This window comes from Mesoplodon densirostris, chromosome 4, assembly GCF_025265405.1.
Source record: "Mesoplodon densirostris isolate mMesDen1 chromosome 4, mMesDen1 primary haplotype, whole genome shotgun sequence".
Lineage (NCBI taxonomy): Eukaryota > Metazoa > Chordata > Mammalia > Artiodactyla > Ziphiidae > Mesoplodon > Mesoplodon densirostris.
Genome location: NC_082664.1, coordinates 120,970,500 through 120,990,006, shown reverse-complemented (window position 1 = coordinate 120,990,006; position 19,507 = coordinate 120,970,500). Strand labels below are relative to the sequence as shown.

Below are 19,507 nucleotides of genomic sequence, written 5' to 3'. Positions count from 1 at the left end.
ACGGGCCTCTCACTGTTGTGGCCTCTCCCGTTGCGGCCTCTCCCGTTGCGGAGCACAGGCTACAGACGTGCAGGCTCAGCGGCCATAGCTCACGGGCCCAGCCGCTCCGCGGCGTGTGGGATCTTCCTGGACCGGGGCACGAACCCGTGTCCCCTGCATCGGCAGGTGGACTCTCAACCACTGCACCAGCAGGGAAGCCCAAACTTGTTATTTTTATGGCCCAAGAACTAAGAATAGTTTTTACATTTTCAAACGGTTACATTTTAATAGGTTATACAAGTAACTACAGTTGACTCTTGAACAACATGGGTTTGAACTGCACACATCCACTTATATGTGGATTTTTCTCAGTAAATCCATAGTACAGTACTACACGATTCACAATTGGTTGAATCCCCAGATTCAGAACTGTGGATAGGGAGGACCAACCAAAGTTATACTTGGATTTTTAACTGTGGAGATGGTTGGTAATATTTTTCATTTGGCATCTTGGCCTGTAGATATTTACTATCAAGCCTTTTAAGAAAAAGTTCACCACCCTGGGCTCATTCTTACATTTAATACATGAAGAAACTGAAGCCCAGAAGGAATTGATGACTTTCCCACGATCCCCTAGCAAGCTAGTAGTGTTGCCAGAACTAGAATTGGAGCTCCTAACTTCTGGCCCAGCGCTGTCTTAGTATAAAGTGTATCTTTTCCTTTCTCTTTTGACTCTTAGCTAAGACATTCTAACCTAAGACCCATCGTAACCTCACACATTTATGAGAATTGTCCTTCATAACTCACCCTGGATCTTTCCTGAAGTCAAAAGTTTTTTTCTAGACAGACACTTGGTTCTGGGACCTCAGAGCAGTCTACTGTTAGAAGCCTTTTCAGGTGCTAGATGTTTCATCTTAGGGAATCATACCTACTACTGATTTTTTCTTATTGTAATGCTTCTGTAGGAATTTGTTCTAGATATTTTCCCCTTTTACATAGGAACAAACAAAAAGATAAACGTGATATCATTACTATATCATTTATACATCAAAAGGCAAATTTCCATTCATTCATTCAGCACACATTTGCGATGCTACTTCTGTGTGTGAGCCTTCTGCTAGTGCTTCTGTGGTATGTGAACACGAATGAGACACTCTTTCACTTTGATTTAAAGTAAGATAGTGCCCCCCCACCCCGCTGTCTTTCTGAGAGAGAACTTGTTTAAACTTTCATGTACAGTGAGCGAAACAGACTATTCTGTGCTCTGGCATGGAGCTGTTAGTTTAATGAAATGTCAAATACCATACTTCCTTTTAGCTAGCATTTGTGATTGGATCAAGTGTCAGAAACCTCACAGCATAAGAAATCAGTTGATACTCTCCTTCTAAATCTTGTGATTTAGAGGTTTAGCTGAAGAGAAAATAATATCTATAGATATCTCAAGTGTCTCTGAGCAATAACTTTTGTTACCATGATATTCTTTTCCAATGGACCTAACTGACTATAGACAGACAACCTTTATAAATACGTTGTGGGTGGGTACTGTTTGTTTGTTTTAATTAAAGTAACATAGTTTAAAGAACTATAGAAAACTATTGAAAAACGCTCACATCTCTGAAATGCAAATGTTCACACACAGTCAGACAAATTGGCATATGGCCATGTAGAACTAAACAAATTTTAATCAGTAGCTTCAGGGAAAATTATCAGTATTTTAAAGTAAGAATTTAATTCAACAGATTATTAGGTAATTTAAAATAATTTCTTCCACAGAGTAGTTTTGGGCCCTTTTATTGCTCTCTCAAGATAGACACAGATCTTTTCTCACACGATCAGTAATTCTTAAAGACCAGCTATTTGTCTAAAGCAATTATTTTTCTTTACAATATTTGTTGAAAGCAAATATAATCTGGGTTTTGTTATAGTGAGTACAGTATACTGAGCATAATTATGGGCCCAAGTGTGGACACAGAGACCCCCAAAATAGAGCCTGGAGGCCACCTTTTTAAAGAACCTAACTGATAACTGTTTTTATGTTTTCATCTCATAACACTAGACCACTGGCCATTTGTACTGTTTGTGATAAGATTTGTTAAACATTTCAAATCAGTTTGAAAATCATTCAAGAAGATTTTTTGTTTTAAGAAATAAATTATAAAAATCAGAGTCATGATTAGCTTATTTTAAAGACTGGATTCATTTAAATTTTTAATGTTTTGTTCTCAGTTTTGAAAGTGATAATCTCTAATTTTCTTCTTATTGAGAGTCTGTTATCCAGAAGATACACAGCATTCTTTGATACTGTCTGTGAAAATTGGGTCATACCTATAATCACCTTCTATATGTCTCCCTGAGGATAACCCCTTAAAATTCAGTGATTCCTAAAGCGTACAGAATTGGTGACCAGCTGCCCCATTTGAGATGGCACCAAGAAGACTCTTTGTGTCTTTTCTGAAAGGAAGTTGTGATTATGGCCAGCAATATCAGTAATGTTTAAGCAAGAACATAAGCGATTTATCAGACATGTATGACATTGCTCTTTGCCAGCGTCCATATTCTGTGCACTGTTCCGCCCCCAAAAGTTTCCTTTTTTGAGTTAATTTGACTTGGATTTATTAAGATTTTATGTCATATGGTATCTATAGACATTACAATAAAAATGAAACTGCACATTCTGGAAATTTTCCTAATCAATCCCTCTTTCTCCAAAGGGAACGTGTTGAAAATACCAGTCGCCCCGGGGAAATGCAGGTAACCATCCAAAACCTAATGCCGGCGACTGTGTACATCTTTAGAGTTACGGCTCAAAATAAACATGGCTCCGGAGAGAGTTCAGCTCCACTACGAGTAGAAACACAGCCTGAGGGTAAGTCTCCCACCTCTCTGTCAGCCCCACCTGTAGGGAGACCTGTATGAAGGGCTACCTTATATATAGCCTGGCATACCATAGGAGTGCAGAAGATAACAGTTCCTCACCTTCAAGGTCCTTACAAAATAGTTAGGGGAGATCAAATTAATTCACATCAAGCAGTAGCAAATAGTGTAAGACAATATAATTCTGCTGATAGACACCCAAATTTTACTGATCCTTTAAGACCTAGCTCAGATGCCTTCTTAGAATCTTCCCTCTGATCTTATCTAATATTTTATCTCGACAGTCCCAAGATACATTATCATTTTCTTCCTTGAATTATGGTTATGAATATATATCATTAATTTTATGGCAAAGACGGAGTCTTTGTTATCCTTTTATTTCACACCATATCTAATGCAGTGCCTCACATAGGAAGTAGGTATTTAATAATTGTTCAACGGGATTGCCCTGATCTTTATACATACCACACTCTTTGGAATCTCTTCAGGGCTTTACTTTGGACCTGCTGTCTTTTGTGCTAAATAATGTTACTTCCAGTTACATTTCTTAAGATTTTCTCCAACTGAAATGAGTGTCAAGTTGATTTATCTTATAAATGTCTTCTATGTCTTAAATTTTGGTTTTAAACTATAGGCCAGAAATGACAAGAAGCAGTCAAATCAGAATTAATGCTTATCTCATGAGGCTTTCTTCTACACTTTTACTTTTAACCTGAGGCACTGTTTTTCCTTGGAGTCTTTTCCAGATTTCTTTTACTGTTAACTGCACTAGTGTTTCTGTATTAACATACTTGCAGTAACAAAATTTTACTTCAGCTAGGGAGCATGGGAGATAAATTCATGAAAGCTACTGACCAGGGAACTAAACATATTAAATGAATTTACCACTGAAACTGTGGAAATAATTCAAGGACTCTGCCTGATGGGTAGAATAAGTAAAGTCAAGAAGCTGTGGAACTTCACTTTCTAATGCTGCAGCAAATCATTTATCCATCAAACAGTTATTGAGGACCTCCTCTACCAGGCACTGCACAGACTATTAGAGATGCAGGGGATGGACAAGATAGGAATTCTCCCCTTAATGAATGAGCAGTCAAGGGCTTCCCTGCTGGCGCAGTGGTTGAGAGTCCGCCTGCCAATGCAGGGGACACGGGTTCGTGCCCTGGTCCGGGAGGATCCCACATGCCGCGGAGAGGCTGGGCCCGTGAGCCATGGCCGCTGAGCCTGCGCGTCCGGAACCTGTGCTCCACAATGGGAGAGGCCACAACAGTGAGAGGCCCGCGTAACGCAAAAAAAAAAAAAAAAAGAATGAGCAGTCAAGATAGGAGGCCATTGATCATTTCAGTAATAGAGCTTAAAGATCAGGAATCAAACCCAAGCAACAACAAGAGGGCCAACAGAGAGCCGGGGGGCTGATTTAAGGAAAGAATGTGTTCTCGCTGCAGGGAAAGGATGTTGAATTTCATGGTTACTGTGTTCAGATGAGAGCAGGAACAATCTATTAGATATCAAACTCAAGCCACGAAGCAAAACTCAATTTTCCTTCATTAACTCTCACATACAGGCATCATTCATGAGAGATAATGGGATACAGAACAAGGAAGAATTACTGTAAAAGTTAGGTATATCAAATCAGGTTCCTAGAAAAAGATGAGACCTGAGGTTGGCCTTAAAGCATTTGGCTTAGAGCAAGCATTCTTGGGGAAGGACACTGCTTGACCCCACCCCAAAATAGGACAAACAGTGCACATGCAAGGTGAGTCATGATGAAAATAAAGGAAAAGACCACTGAATTTGATTCAGTTCAGGGTTCAATCCTGGGGCCATGAACCTTCTGAAGATACATGAAAATATTTGTGTGTCTGTACATGTTCACATTTTCCTTGGGAAAGAGCCTGTGGTTTTCATTATCATTTCAGAACTTACAAGTCAGACTATTGAGAACCACTGGACTAGAAGGGGCATTGTCAAGTTAGAGATGAAAGAAGAGATTTATTGAGTGCCTGTCATGTGCCAGGCACCATGCTAGGCAGCAAGATGTAAAGACGAGTAAGACTTGACTTCTGTTCACAAGGAGCTTACAGTTTGGTACCAGCGCCAGACAAGTAAACAGGCAATAATGTGATGTACAGTCATCACAAGGAAAGTAGGCAGCACAATCATTTATTCAAGGAATTCGATTAAAAGAAAGTAGCTAAATAAGAATATAGATGGAAGGGGTAACAGATTCTGGTGAGAGTATTTTAGGGGTAGAGAGTGACTATAACATGTTTTGGCAAAAGAGGAGTTAGTGGAGAGAGATTTGCATTTTATCTGGAGGTATTCAGCTTGGGGGCAGGTGGGACGGGCCGTAAGTGTTGGAGTCAGCCCTGGGAAAATAGTTTACATTTTTAGCTTTTCAAACCAACTTAAATTTTTTTCCATTTTTTAATGCCACTGTACAGATGAAATGAAATAATTTACTAGCTCCTATTTTAGGATCATCTTTGCCTACATTTAGCCAATGAATATACTGAAAGTGATTTCAAGGGAATTTGTTCTGTTCTCCTTCCCTTTTAAAAAGTTAGAGGAAAGTTTTCCATAGCAGCAGAAGTGTGACAAATCCCACCTGTCAGGCTGCACAAAATATGCTCTTAAGTGAATAACATGATTCATGCCTAAATAATGCAAACAACTGCCAAAAAACCATATTCAGGTTTCTCTGCTTTGGTACAAAAACTAATCTTAAGCTGTCATGCTGTTATTTAAGCAAGCCAGTTTGTTTTACTTTTTGTTAGTTTTTTCCCCTTTCCTTAAATCTAATGGATGTCTGTTACAGAAGCACTGGCACCAGAGAACTGGTTTTCAGATATAGAGCATCCACCAAAGTGTAGATATAGGCACCTGCCAGGATTTGTGTATAAATTGGGACTCAAACCTGTCAGTCAGACAAAAAGAATATAGTAAAAAAGGATGTGACCTGTTGTAGGATTTAGAGCTGGGCAGATAATCAGTCAACCAATCATGGGATCTTCCAGTCACACCATCCCACAGAGGGTGTTGTCATAATCCCCTAACTGGTTTTCCTGAGTCCACGTTTTAGAACGAGGAAGTGCTCAGCTCCTAGCTCCACTACTTGCCAACTTTTCCATCATTTGGGAATGGTTCTTAACCTCTCAGCCTCATCCATAAGTAGGGATGATAACAGTATCCGTCTCATTTGGGTTAGTGCACAGATTAAATAAGATGTAATTTAAATAAATGTAAAGCACTTAATGCTGGACTGATGGCAAGCATTCAATAAATGGTGGCTATTTTTTAAATTATTATTTATCTAGTCTTGTGCCATTATTGTTTTTCTTCCATGCATGTGTTCACATGTTCTTTTTAAATGCAGATCTGATCATGTCATGTTCCTGCTCATAATTTTTCAGTAATTACCTAACACCTACAAGAAATAATCCAAACTCATAGCAGGGCCTTAGAGGTTCTCCTTTATCTGGCTCTTGTCATCCTTTGCAGCACTCTCTCTCCCATATCCATTCTTTGTTTCAACCTGAACCACATGACACTGTCTTCTCACCTATTATGTCCAAATTGATTGGATCAATTTCCCTCTTGGTGTCTGAGAAAACTACTCATTCTTCCTGCTCCCCGGAAGTCCTCACCAATCCTTCCCTTTCCTAACCACCCCCGCCCAAAGCAGAATTGTGTACTCTCTTCTTTCAGTTTTCATTACAGACGTTACCTAATCTATCAGCACTTAGGATCTTCTTTGTAACTATATGTCTGACTTCCCTCTAGACTGGGAGTTCTTTGTGGGCAGGGACTCTGTCCATCATTCATTGTATCCCCAGAGCCTGGTAAAAGAAGACTCTCTTTTTGTGATGTTTGCTTTTATGTGCTGCAGTCCCACTGCAAAGCTAGGATTTTATAAACCACAAGAAAAATTCTGCACTGTTCACTTTTTCCTTTGAATAAATTTGAGATACTTCACAGATGATTTTTGGTTTTTCAGTCATAAAGAGGGAAATCATTTAATTATATATTATCCTGAAACCACTTCAGTCAGATCACTTGTTTTCATAGTTTTTATTGTTTTAAAAACATAGCCAGGGGCCTCCCTGGTGGCGCAAGTGGTTGAGAGTCCGCCTGCCGATGCAGGGGATGCGGGTTCGTGCCCCGGTCTGGGAGGATCCCATATGCCGCGGAGCGGCTGGGCCCGTGAGCCATGGCCGCTGAGCCTGCGCGTCCGGAGCCTGCGCGTCCGGAGCCTGCGCTCCGCAACGGGGGAGGCCACAACAGTGAGAGGCCCGCATACCACAAAAAAAAAAAAAAAAAAAAAAAAAAAACACAAAACATAGCCAGGGCTTTCCTGGTGGCACAATGGTTAAGAATCCGTCTGCCAACGCAGGGGACACAGGTTCGAGCCCTGGTCCGGGAAGATCCCACATGCCGCAGAGCAACTAAGCCCGTGTGCCAGAACTACTGAGGCTGCACTCTAGAGCCTGCAAGCCACAACTACTGAGCCCACATGCCACAGCTACTGAAGCCCACCAGCCTAGAGCCCTGCTTTTCAACAAGAGAAGCCACCTCGGTGAGAAGCCTGCGCACCGCAATGAAGAGTAGTCCCCACTTGCTGCAACTAGAGAAGACCCGCGTGCAGCAACGAAGACCCAACGCAGCCAAAAATAAATAAATAAATAAATAAAAATTAAAAAAAAAAACATAGTGTGCCATTATTGCTGAGAACGGTCTTGAGGGCTGCAGTAAATTTTATTTATGTCTTACTGTCTTGAAATTTTCTTTCTAGTTCAGCTCCCTGGCCCAGCACCTAACATCCGAGCATATGCAACTTCACCTACTTCCATTACTGTCACCTGGGAAACACCATTGTCTGGAAATGGGGAAATTCAGAATTACAAACTGTACTACATGGAAAAAGGAACTGATAAAGAACAGGTATAATAGGAAGTCATTTTGTAATGCATTGATTGGAATAGTAGAGTTGAAATATATTTCCAAAACTCAATACCTGCTTGTCTAGAAATCTGAGGAAAAAAATATGTATAAGAAATGAAAAGTTGATAGATTCTATTTCTTGGTACAAAGGTTTATTCTGTAGTTTTTACCAGCAAGCGTTCCTAAACATCAAGGAGTATTTCTCAGCAAACTGCAGTGCTTATGATTAATTTGCTTTAACTGTTAAATAATATTCTATAAAAGGGACAAAAATCTGCATTATGTCAAATATAGAATTTGTATAGTTAATTCTTTACTTTGCAGCATATCTTTTGGCTTGAGTTGTGTATATATAAATTGTTTTATTTTATTCAAGGATGTTGATGTTTCAACTCACTCCCACACCATTAACGGGTTGAAAAAATATACAGAGTATAGTTTCCGAGTGGTGGCCTACAATAAACATGGTCCTGGAGTCTCCACACAAGATGTAGCTGTTCGAACATTTTCAGATGGTGAGTCTTTCTTCCTCTGGAACAAAATACCATGCTTGGGGGGCACTGGTGGCGTAGTAGCAAGATCATGAGCTTTGATGTCAAGGAGATTTGGTTCAGATAGCAGTTCTAGTAGTGTGACTTCGGTCAAGTCACTTCACATGTCTGAGCATGTTTCCTTATATGTGAAATTTATAATACCAACTTTATTGGGTTGCTGTAAAGATCCAGTGAGAGAGCATAGAACATGTAGTGCCTGGTACTAAATAGTTTCTCTGTATTTTTATTTTTACTAGATGCTTTTGTATAAGTAAATATTATTGCTTGTTCATAGCACAGACCATCACAGGGCTGATGGAAGGCTGGGCTTGCTCTACTTAGTAATCATATTTGCCTGCCAAAAAGGTCTTTTTTTTTTTAACATCTTTATTGGAGTATAATTGCTTTACAATGGTGTGTTAGTTTCTGCTATATAACAAAGTGAATCAGCTATACATATACATATATCCCCATATCTCCTCCCTCTTGCGTCTCCCTCCCACCCTCCCTATCCCAACCCTCTAGGTGGACACAGAGCACAGAGCTGATCTCCCTGTGCTATGCGGCTGCTTCCCACTAACTACCTGTTTTGCATTTGGTAGTGTGTATATGTCCCTGCCACTCTCTCACTTCATCCCAGCTTACGCTTCCCCCTCCCCATGTCCTCAAGTGCATTCTCTATGTCTGCGTCTTTATTCCGGTCCTGCCCCTAGGTTCTTCAGAACCTTTTTTTTTTTAAGATTCAGTATATATGTGTTAGCATACTGTATTTGTTTTCCTCTTTCTGACTTACTTCACTCTGTATGACAGTCTCTAGGTCCATCCACCTCACTACAAATAACTCAATTTTGTTTCTTTTTATGGCTGAGTAATATTCCATTGTATATATGTGCCACATCTTCTTTATCCATTCATCAGTCGATGGACACTTAGGTTGGTTCCATGTCTTGGCTATTGTAAATAGAGCTGCAGTGAACATTGTGGTGCATGACTCTTTTTGAATTATGGTTTTCTCAGGGTATATGCCCAGTAGTGGGATTGCTGGGTCATATGGTATTTCTATTTTTAGTTTTTTAAGGAACCTCCATACTGTTCTCCATAGTGGCTGTATCAATTTAAATTCCCACCAACAGTGCAAGAGGATTCCCTTTTCTCTACACCCTCTCCAGCATTTATTGTTTGTAGATTTTTTGATGATGGCCATTCTGACTGGTGTGAGATGATATCTCATTGTAGTTTTGATTTGCATTTCTCTGATGATTAGTGATGTTGAGCATCGTTTCATGTGTTTCTTGGATCTGTGTATCTTCTTTGGAGAAATGTCTGTTTAGGTCTTCTGCCCATTTTTGCATTGGGTTGTTTGTTTTTTTGATATTGAGCTGCATGAGCTGCTTGTCAATTTTGGAAATTAATCCTTCGTCAGTTGCTTCATTTGCAAATATTTTCTCCCATTCTGAGGGTTGTCTTTTCGTCTTTTTATGGTTTCCTTTGCTGTGCAACAGCTGTTAAGTTTCATTAGGTCCCATTTGTTTATTTTTGTTTTTATTTCATTTCTCTAGAAGATGAGTCAAAAAGGATCTTTCTGTGATTTATGTCATAGAGTGTTCTGCCTATGTTTTCCTCTAAGAGTTTGATAGTGTCTGGCCTTACATTTAGGTCTTTAATCCATTTTGAGTTTATTTTTATGTATGGTGTTAGGGAGTGTTCTAATTTCATTCTTTTACATGTAGCTGTCCAGTTTTCCCAGCACCACTTATTGAAGAGGCTGTCTTTTCTCCATTGTATATTCTTGCCTCCTTTGTCAAAGATAAGGTGACGATATGTGAGTGGGTTTATCTCTGAGCTTTCTATCCTGTTCCACTGATCTACATTTCTGTTTTTGTGCCAACACCATACTGTCTTGATTACTGTAGCTTTGTAGTATAGTCTGAAGTCAGGGAGGCTGATTCCTCCAGCTCCGTTTTTCTTTCTCAAGATTGCTTTGACTATTTGGGGTCTTTTGTGTTTCCATGCAAATTGTGAAATTTTTTGTTCTAGTTCTGTGAAAAATGCCATTGGTAGTTTGATAGGGATTGCACTGAATCTGTAGATTGCTTTGGGTAGTATAGTCATTTTCCCAATGTTGATTCTTCCAATCCAAGAACATGGTATATCTCTCCATCTATTTGTATCATCTTTAATTTCTTTCATCAGTGTCTTATAGTTTTCTGCATACATGTCTTTTGTCTCCTTAGGTAGGGTTATTCCTAGGTATTTTGTTTTTGTTGTTGCAGTGGTAAATGGGAGTGTTTCCTTAGTTTCTCTTTCAGATTTTTCATCATTAGTGTATAGGAATGCCAGAGATTTCTGTGCATTAATTTTGTATCCTGCTATTTTACCAAATTCATTGATTAGCTCTAGTAGCTTTCTGGTAGCATCTTTAGGATTCACTATATAGTATCATGTCATCTGCAAACAGTGACAGCTTTACTTCTTCTTTTCCAATTTGGATTCCTTCTATTTCTTTTTCTTCTCTGATTGCTGTGGCTAAAGAGAAGCCTTGTCTTTTTAGCAAGCCTTGTCTTTTTCCTGATCTTAGTGGACATGGTTTCAGTTTTTCACCATTGAGAATGCCATTGGCTATGGGTTTGTCATATATGGCCTTTATTATGTTGAGGTAAGTTCCATCTCTGTCTACTTTCTGCAGGGTTTTTATCATAAATGGGTGTTGACTTTTGTTGAAAGATTTTTCTGCATCTATTGAGATGATCATATGGTTTTTCTCCTTCGATTTGTTAATGTGGTTTATCACACTGATTGATTTGAGTATATTAAAGAATCCTTGCTTTTCTGGGACAAACCCCACGTGATCATGGTGTATGATCCTTTTAATGTGCTGTTGGATTCTGTTTGCTAGTATTTTGTTGAGGATTTTTGCATCTATGTTCATCAGTGATATTGGCCTGTAATTTTCTTTTTTTGTGACATCTTTGTCTGTTTTTGGTATCAGGGTGATGGTGGCCTCATAGAATGAGTTTGAGAGTGTCCCTCCCCCTGCTATATTTTGGAGGAGTTTGAGAAGGATAGGTGTTAGCTCTTCTCTAAATGTTTCATAGAATTCGCCGGTGAAGCCATCTGGTCCTGGGCTTTTGTTTGTTGGAAGATTTTTAATCACAGTCTTAATTTCAGTGCTTGTGACTGGTCTGTTTATATTTTCTATTTCTTCCTGGTTGAGTCTCGGAAGGTTGTGCTTTTCTAAGAATTTGTCCATCTCTTCCAGGTTGTCCATTTTATTGGCATATAGTTGCTTGTAGTAATCTCTCATGATCCTTTGTATTTCTGCAGTGTCAGAAATACAAAGTCAGTTGTTACTGCTCCTTTTTCATTTCTAATTCTATTGGTTTGAGTCTTCTCCCTTTTTTTCTTGATGAGTCTCGCTAATGGTTTATCAATTTTGTTTATCTTCTCAAAGAACCAGCTTTTAGTTTTATTGATCTTTGCTATTGTTTCCTTCATTTCTTTTTCAGTTATTTTTGATCTGATCTTATGTTTTCTTTCCTTCTGCTAACTTTGGGGTTTTTTTGTTCTTTCTCTAATTGCTTTAGGTGTAAGGTTAGGTTGTTTATTTGAGATGTTTCTTGTTTCTTGAGGTAGGGTTGTATTGCTATAAACTTCCCTCTTAGACCTGCTTTTGCTGCATCCCGTAGGTTTTGGGTTGTTGTGTTTTCATTGTCATTTGTTTCTAGGTATTTTTTTATTTCCTCTTTGATTTTTTTTCAGTGATCTCTTGGATATTTAGTAGTGTATTGTTTAGCCTCCATGTGTTTGTATTTTTTTACAGATTTTTTTTTCCTATAATTGATACCTAGTCTCATAACATTGTGGTCAGAAAAGATACTTGATACGATTTCAGTTTTCTTAAATTTACCAAGGCTAGATTTGTGACCCAAGATATGATCTATCCTGGAGAATGTTCCATGAGCACTTGAGAAGAAAGTGTATTCTGTTGTTTTGGAATGGAATGTCCTATAAATATCAAGTCCTTCTTGTTTAATGGATCATTTAAAGGTTGTGTTTCCTCATTTTTTTTCGTTTTGGATGATCTGTCCATTGGTGAAAGTGGGGTGTTAACGTCCCCTACTATTACTGTGTTACTGTCGATTTCCCTTTTTTGGCTGTTAGCATTTGCCTTATGTATTGAGGTGCTCTTATGTTGGGTGCATACAAATAGGTCTTTTACATTCCTCAGGATTTTGTGACAGTTTACTTCTCACCTGTGACTGAATATTTGCTTATACCCATGACCCTAAAGCAGTCGTTTTCAAAGTACAGCCTGCCAACAAGATTGAGTTGGTCAAGATCAGCATTGTTAAAAAATGTTTTAAAAGTAGAACAGAAAATAGCAGTTTATTGCACTTAGTGTATGTATTATGTCCTGAAACTCAGCTAAATCCAAGTGTTAACAAACATGTCTTTTTCTTTAAAAATGTGTGTATATGTGTATAGCCCTTATATATAAACAAGCATGCCTTAGAAGCTATAGTTTGACTCCTTTAAGCAGGTAGTCAGACATCACATCACCAACAAAGGAGCAGACTGACATCATGTGATATGTTGCATCGAGAAAGATATAACTTCACCTCTATGTTGTATCCCTGCCAAAAATGTGTTTAATTTAAATATGATCATGATGAAATAACTAGACATATTGAAATTGATGGACATTCTGCAAAGAATTAAATAAACTGTCCTGAATTCTTAGAAAATAGTAGTCTCATGAAAAAAACAAAAAAGGTAGGGGAGTCATTCTAGAATCTAGATTAAAGGAAAGTAAAGACACATGAAATAAAATAAAACATGTGTGGTCTTTGATTCTGGGAGTTAAAACAGCTAAAAAGGACACTCTTGGTACAATTACTTAATGTTAGGTTGGTATAGTATCAGTCAGTATTAAATATTAGATATGTTATTAGGTAATATTTTTGTGTTGATTAGATTTTTAACGTGATCATTGTATTATCATTGTATTTTGTTGGAGAATGTTTTTGTTCTTAGGAGATACATACTGTAGTATTTAGGAGTGAAGTATCATGACGACTGTAACTGTCTCTCAGCCATCCAGAAACAATATGTAGATAGATAAACATGTTTGTATAAATATAATGAGAGAAATAGAGCAGATGTGGCAGAATATTAACAATTGGTGAATCCAGGAAAAGAATGCATGGTGTTCATTGTATTCTTCTTGTCATTCTTTGTGTTTGCAATTTCTCAGGATAAAAAGTTGGGAAAAATAAATGCAAACTGTAGTTTGGTTAGCCAACTACATTACCCTGTTTTTTGAGGTAGGCTCTTAAATCTACCCATGAGCCACTTTCAACTGCATTAAGTGGCTTGGTATGCTGACTACAGTGCCTGTCATGGGAACTGAATGTGTCTCAGCATGGTGGTTAAGGGCAGCAGTTCGGAGTAAGATAAATCTTAGTTCCTACACCAGCTGAAACAAATACCTTGAGCAAGTTAACTCTCCTGAGCTGCATCTGTAGTTTTCTCATCTATAAAATGGGAATAATAATAGAAACTCCTTTGTAGGATTGTTTTAAGGATTAAGTACCTGTCATGTAGGAACATGCAGCAGATCTTAGCTATGATGGTGGCAGTGGTGATGATGATGAAGAAGAAGACAGCAACAACAATTATGTTGGTGCCTTTTCAGCTAAGTCAGAGGTTCCTAACAGGGAGATGATCAAAACCATCCATGGACTTTTTTCAAAACACAGGTTCCCAAGTCCTTCTCCAGACCCTCTGTGCCTGGATCTCTTGATTGAGGCCTGATGTACTTTGTTGTTAGCACAGGATTCAACAGCAAACAAGAAATAGTCTCTGTCCTCCAGAAGCCTATAGCGCAGTGGGCACTTAATTATACACCTGGTCACCAAATGTCAGAGAATGGGAGGGAGAAATTTCCATGGATGGATTAGGAGAGAAAAGCCAAAGTTAGCATTTTGTGATGGAGAAGAAACTAATCAGGTTTACTTAAATTTTCTTTGCTTCCTATAATTACTACAAAAGGAGACACTGGAGGGTGTGTGGACCATAAACTTTGAGATACCCTTGTCTTATGTTCTAATATGTGAGAAGCTAAAGTTATACAGCTGTTTTTTAACCAACGGTCCCAAACTTCTCACATCTGAATGAGTGTTCCCTGCTACATAGTTCCCTTGGGAAGCCAGATGGTTTCTTAACTGGACTGTCATTGCTTAAACATCTCTTTGCTTTACCTGGAAGCTGCCTTTAAAACCAGTTTAGGACCCCACAAGAAAGCCAAGGTCATTGATTTGTGTACATCACATTTTGGACTCATAGTGATATTACCCAGTTGATTCACTTGCCATAGTCATTAGACTTGTTTCCAGAAAATGTATCCCAAGATAAAGATATGCTACTCCCAAGAATATTCAAAAGAATACATTAAAGATTCAGAATGTATTTGCGGTCTAGAAAAGTTTACAGTCACTATCGTATCCTTGAAATAAGTACCTGATTTCCCAAAGGTACAGCCTGACTTGGGTATGGGTGCGTATGTGAACGGGTCTCATTATTTTAAGTGAATCAGATATGGCCCCACACCTTGTCCAGATACTTTCAACATGAGGGCGCTGGCTGCTGGGTTAGACCTTCAGGTTGTATATCAGTGTTTGAGATATGCATTTGTATAAAGTCCAGCCAAGAACAGTCACATGATGGGTGATGCCTGAGTGATTGAAATTTTTTTTTCTTTTCTTTTCTTTTTTTTCGCCTGTGCAGTTCCCAGCGCTGCTCCTCAGAATCTGTCTTTAGAAGTAAGAAATTCAAAGGTAAAACTTTATATTGCTGTTGTTCATTTTCTATTTGCCTCAGAAGGGCAAATAGAGAGAGAGATTCTGTATCAAAACAATCATAATCAAGCAAAGAAATAAAGTAACATAGATATTACACTTGCCAGTTTAAAGCTGGGCTTAGAAGCCAACTCTGGTTGATTCTGTTCAACTTTACTGCCTTTCTGTTGTGCAAAAATTACTTTAGGCTTTCTTCAAGTACATTGCTATTATTATGTAAATCATGACATCCTAGATGTTAACCATCCGGAACCTTGGTGACAGGTAGAAAGAAGTAAGTTGTTGTTTATGATACCATAGCCTCTTTGGTATGGTGAGGTGAGCCCAGTGTGAATCAAAGGTAGACGTCTGTCAGATGGTTGCATTGCTGAAGCTGTCCCTCCTGGTCAAGTTCACTGTGCACTGAAGGCCATGTGTGCCTCTCAGACGCCCAAAACCCCTACTGGGCTGCATAGACAACTGAGACAGTCAGTTCTTTCAAAAAGGACTATGGGACTCCTTTTCCTTTAAGAAACAACCAGCTGGTAATTAACAGTCCCCTCTTTGAAAAGTTTTAGACAGAAATTGTCTAATTTAGCTGTTGCTACAGTGGAAGTAGAAGAGAACCTTACACCTAACAGTAGTTTACTTCCTAATCCACATGCCTCTGACCTTACGTTTTCCTTCAAAAACTTACCTGAGACTCTTGCCCTATGTCTTCATTCTGGCAAAATAAATCAAGTGCCCAGCATATACTGCCCACAAATACAGTCTCCCCATTTGGTCTTTGATGGTTTTAAAATTAAAACACTATTTTTGAGTGATTATTAAATAACTTAGTAAAACTGTCTGAACACTCTGTTGCTTTTATGGTTCCTTCTCTTACACACTGAATTCAGAGTAATAATACATAAAACAGGACCAAGATTTGATCTATTTGGTCTTCTCCCTGTAATCTTGTCTTTCCCAGAGTATTGTGATTCACTGGCAGCCACCTCCTCCGGCCACACAAAATGGGCAGGTCACTGGCTACAAGGTTCGCTACCGAAAGGCCTCCCGAAAGAGCGATGTCACTGAGACTTTGGTGACTGGGACACAGCTGTCAGAGCTGATTGAAGGTAAGCTGCTTTGCACATAGGCGAAAGCTAGGAGATGGTGTCTCTCTCAAACACTGAATTGTGCTAGTCTAATGACTGCTCTGGGCCCTTGACTTACACAAAGCAAAAATGGTTTAAAACAATTTGTAAGAGTTCAGTCTACTTCTGACTTGATAAAAATTAGTGGAAAACACTCTTACAGCTTCTGCCATCTCTGGTGAAATTGCGTTTGAGTTTCATTGCCTTACTTGTGTTTTTCTGTGTTCTCCATGTTTTCTTTTTTGAATATATATATATATATATACATACACACACACACACACACACACACACACACACATTATAACTCTTTTGTAATCTGAAAGGTAAAGCAAAGCTATATAAGCAAAGAATCCACTCAGTCTAGTTGGTAGCAGAGACCTACAAAATGACTTCTATAACGCTGACACCACTCAGGTATAGGTGGCCTGAAACAACATTTGTGAATAGCCACAGCCATGCAATAATCATTCTTGCTTCTACAGACATGATAAAGTTCTAGAAAATTCTGTCAAGGATAGCCCTTTTGTATAGTTCTCCCTTTGTGTGCAACAGAGCAAGTGGCACACCCGATAAAAATGAACCCTAATCCATATAATCTGTATAGGTATAGGTTTCTAAAAATTGGAGAACCAGTGACAGTGAAAAACTGTACTCCAGTAAACCAGCAAGCTTTTCTCTGTATTCCTCACCTCATGGATGAGATTGACTTCTTTCAAAATAGGAGAAGGTGAATGCTTGTCTTCAAGGGTATCTTTCAGTCTTCTAGTTTCCTCTCATAACCCCATAGCTCTAAGCTGCAGCAGGTAAATATGGCTGTAGGGGTGTTGCTAAGAAGTCTCACCAAAGGAGCATTACAGCAAAATTGGTCACAGATGTTCTTAAAAGTCAGTCTGATTTTACTCCAGACACAGATAAATAACATTTCCCAAAGGTAAGGCTTTTATTTTGAATGTTTAGTAGTAGATATTTATTGTATACCAGGCACTCTTCTTGTTTCTAATAAATAAAAGTAGATACAGTCCTTGCCCATGAGGAGACTATTCGTTTTCTCAGTGGAACATTTGATGTATAAGCAGAGTACCACTTTCATCATAAAAATAGCCTTTTCTTTATCAAGAAAATTCTTGCATTTTAAAATCATATTTAGATTCATTCATTTGTTTAATAGACTTTATTGAACTTTTATTAGCAGGTACTGGCACTGAGTATACAATGATGAGCAAAAGTGGAGATCATTGTTCTCTTGAAGCATTAACTTGAAGCTGATAAGTATTAGAGAACAGTGTGGGTTCCCAAGATCCTGTACTGAACAACAAATTATAGGATTTTAAGTTTTAGCCAGAAGTAATTGTTGTGTCTTCTTTTTGTACCACTTACAGCACTAAACACATTCTGCCATATCTTTATAATATGAATCGAGTGCCTTGGTTTTAGTCAATGAGCTCTCTAGGTTATCTTGAGGGAGAGGAGCTCAGCCTCTATACTCACACGTCTCTCTCACTTGCACCTGCTTATGTGCACTCTCTCTCTCACTTGCTCTCTCCCTCTCTTACATTCCAACTCCCCAGAGGAGAGGGAATGATAATCTGATTGGTTGAATTCTTCCATGTCCTCAATTGAACCATGTTTGTTGTCTGTTAAAGTTACAAATGCTTGTGTAGCCCACTCTGGCACGTCCTGTTCAGTGTGTGCAGGGAGGAGACAGAGAGGTAAACTGACTTGGCCCCAGCCGTTCTGTTTCTCCTCTTGTCTTGCTTCTTGCTTTCTTGTGGACAAACAGAATCAGGATGGGCCTGCAGAGGACAGAACCCCTCCCATCTCTCCTCTCACACCACGTGACAGGATTGATTAACTGAGCAAGGGCTCATCCTGCATCCTAGACAACTTCTCTCTCAGTAGCTCTCTCTTTGGAGTTTCTGTACTATGTTGCTGGCCAAAGATGCTGTTATTTGAATATGGGGAGGTAGGATAATTTTTCATAACCCTTACAAGACCTATCACAATATCTAGAATCTAAGTGCTCTAAAAATGTATGCATGTGAACTGTACACTTAAATATGACTAGGATGATAAATTTTATGTTACATGTATTTTAACACAATAAAAGGAGAAAAAGGGCTTCCCTGGTGGCACAGTGGTTGAGAGTCCACCTGCCGATGCAGGGGACACGGGTTCGTGCCCTGGTCTGGGAAGATCCCACATGCCGCGGAGCGGCTGGGCCCATGAGCCATGGCCGCTGAGCCTGCACGTCCGGAGCCTGTGCTCCGCAACGGGAGAGGCTACATCAGTGAGAGGCCTGCGTACCGAAAAAAAAAGAGAGAGAGAGAAAAAAATGGAAGCATGAATATATGAATAGCTGACCATATTATTGACTGTTACCCCAGTTTGTAGGGTAGACTTTTACATGTAGATCTTTGTTGCCTTTGGTACATTGGTATATCAGGTACTTTGTTAGCTGATAGTAAATATGAAAGATTGCATAGTAGAAAGGCTTTATTTCTCTTTACTTATAGTATATACTTATGGGCAATAGGCTGTTAAGAAATAGATTTCTAGGCCATATTTGATGTTTAAAATTTTTTCCACTGTGGTTATGGGGTGGCCCAGAGAACAGAGATAAACTGGTAGGTGTTATACCTCTGCGTTATTTTCTGGTCTTTGGTGTCTTTTGAGACCAACTGACTTTGTTCCTTTGTTGTAACTCTTTCATTCCTTTGACCTTTTTTTGGCCTTGGCCTCCTTAGTAACAAAATGAAGGGATTGCATTAAGTGATCTCTAAGATGCCTTTAAGCTCTTTTAAAAGATCTGAAGTCTCCTGGGAGCTTTACTCATTTTGTTTTCCTCTTGGATTCTGTGGGCTTTAGCCTCTACTTCAGAGGTAGGAGCTCCTCTGTGCTGTATTTATGTATTGCTTGTTCTGTATTAACTTTAACTGAAATGTTATCTAGACAGTAGCTTTTTATTAAGTTGGTGGATGAGATATTTGCTTTAATGAGGGATTGCTGATCTTTTGTTTTTCCAAAGCTCTTGTTTCAGTCCCTTTTTTTTTCTGTCATTTGGGTTGCAGGTCTTGATCGGGGGACTGAATATAATTTCCGAGTGGCTGCTCTAACAGTCAATGGTACAGGCCCTGCTACTGACTGGCTGTCTGCTGAAACTTTTGAAAGTGACTTAGATGGTAAGAACAACAATCGGCATGATTGG

The 19,507-nt window shown here is 39.0% G+C and overlaps 1 protein-coding gene across 6 annotated transcripts in view; it reads left to right on the top strand.

Moving 5' to 3' along the window:
* Positions 1-19,507, top strand: part of NEO1 (neogenin 1) — a 251,220-nt gene that overhangs the window by 190,044 nt on the left and 41,669 nt on the right. For all 6 annotated transcript variants that reach the window (XM_060097038.1, XM_060097035.1, XM_060097034.1 and 3 more), the window contains exons 9-14: positions 2,691-2,845; positions 7,646-7,794; positions 8,171-8,309; positions 15,114-15,163; positions 16,134-16,281; positions 19,371-19,481. In XM_060097038.1, coding sequence (XP_059953021.1) covers positions 2,691-2,845; positions 7,646-7,794; positions 8,171-8,309; positions 15,114-15,163; positions 16,134-16,281; positions 19,371-19,481 — 752 coding nt within the window. The remainder of the gene's footprint in view (positions 1-2,690; positions 2,846-7,645; positions 7,795-8,170; positions 8,310-15,113; positions 15,164-16,133; positions 16,282-19,370; positions 19,482-19,507) is intronic.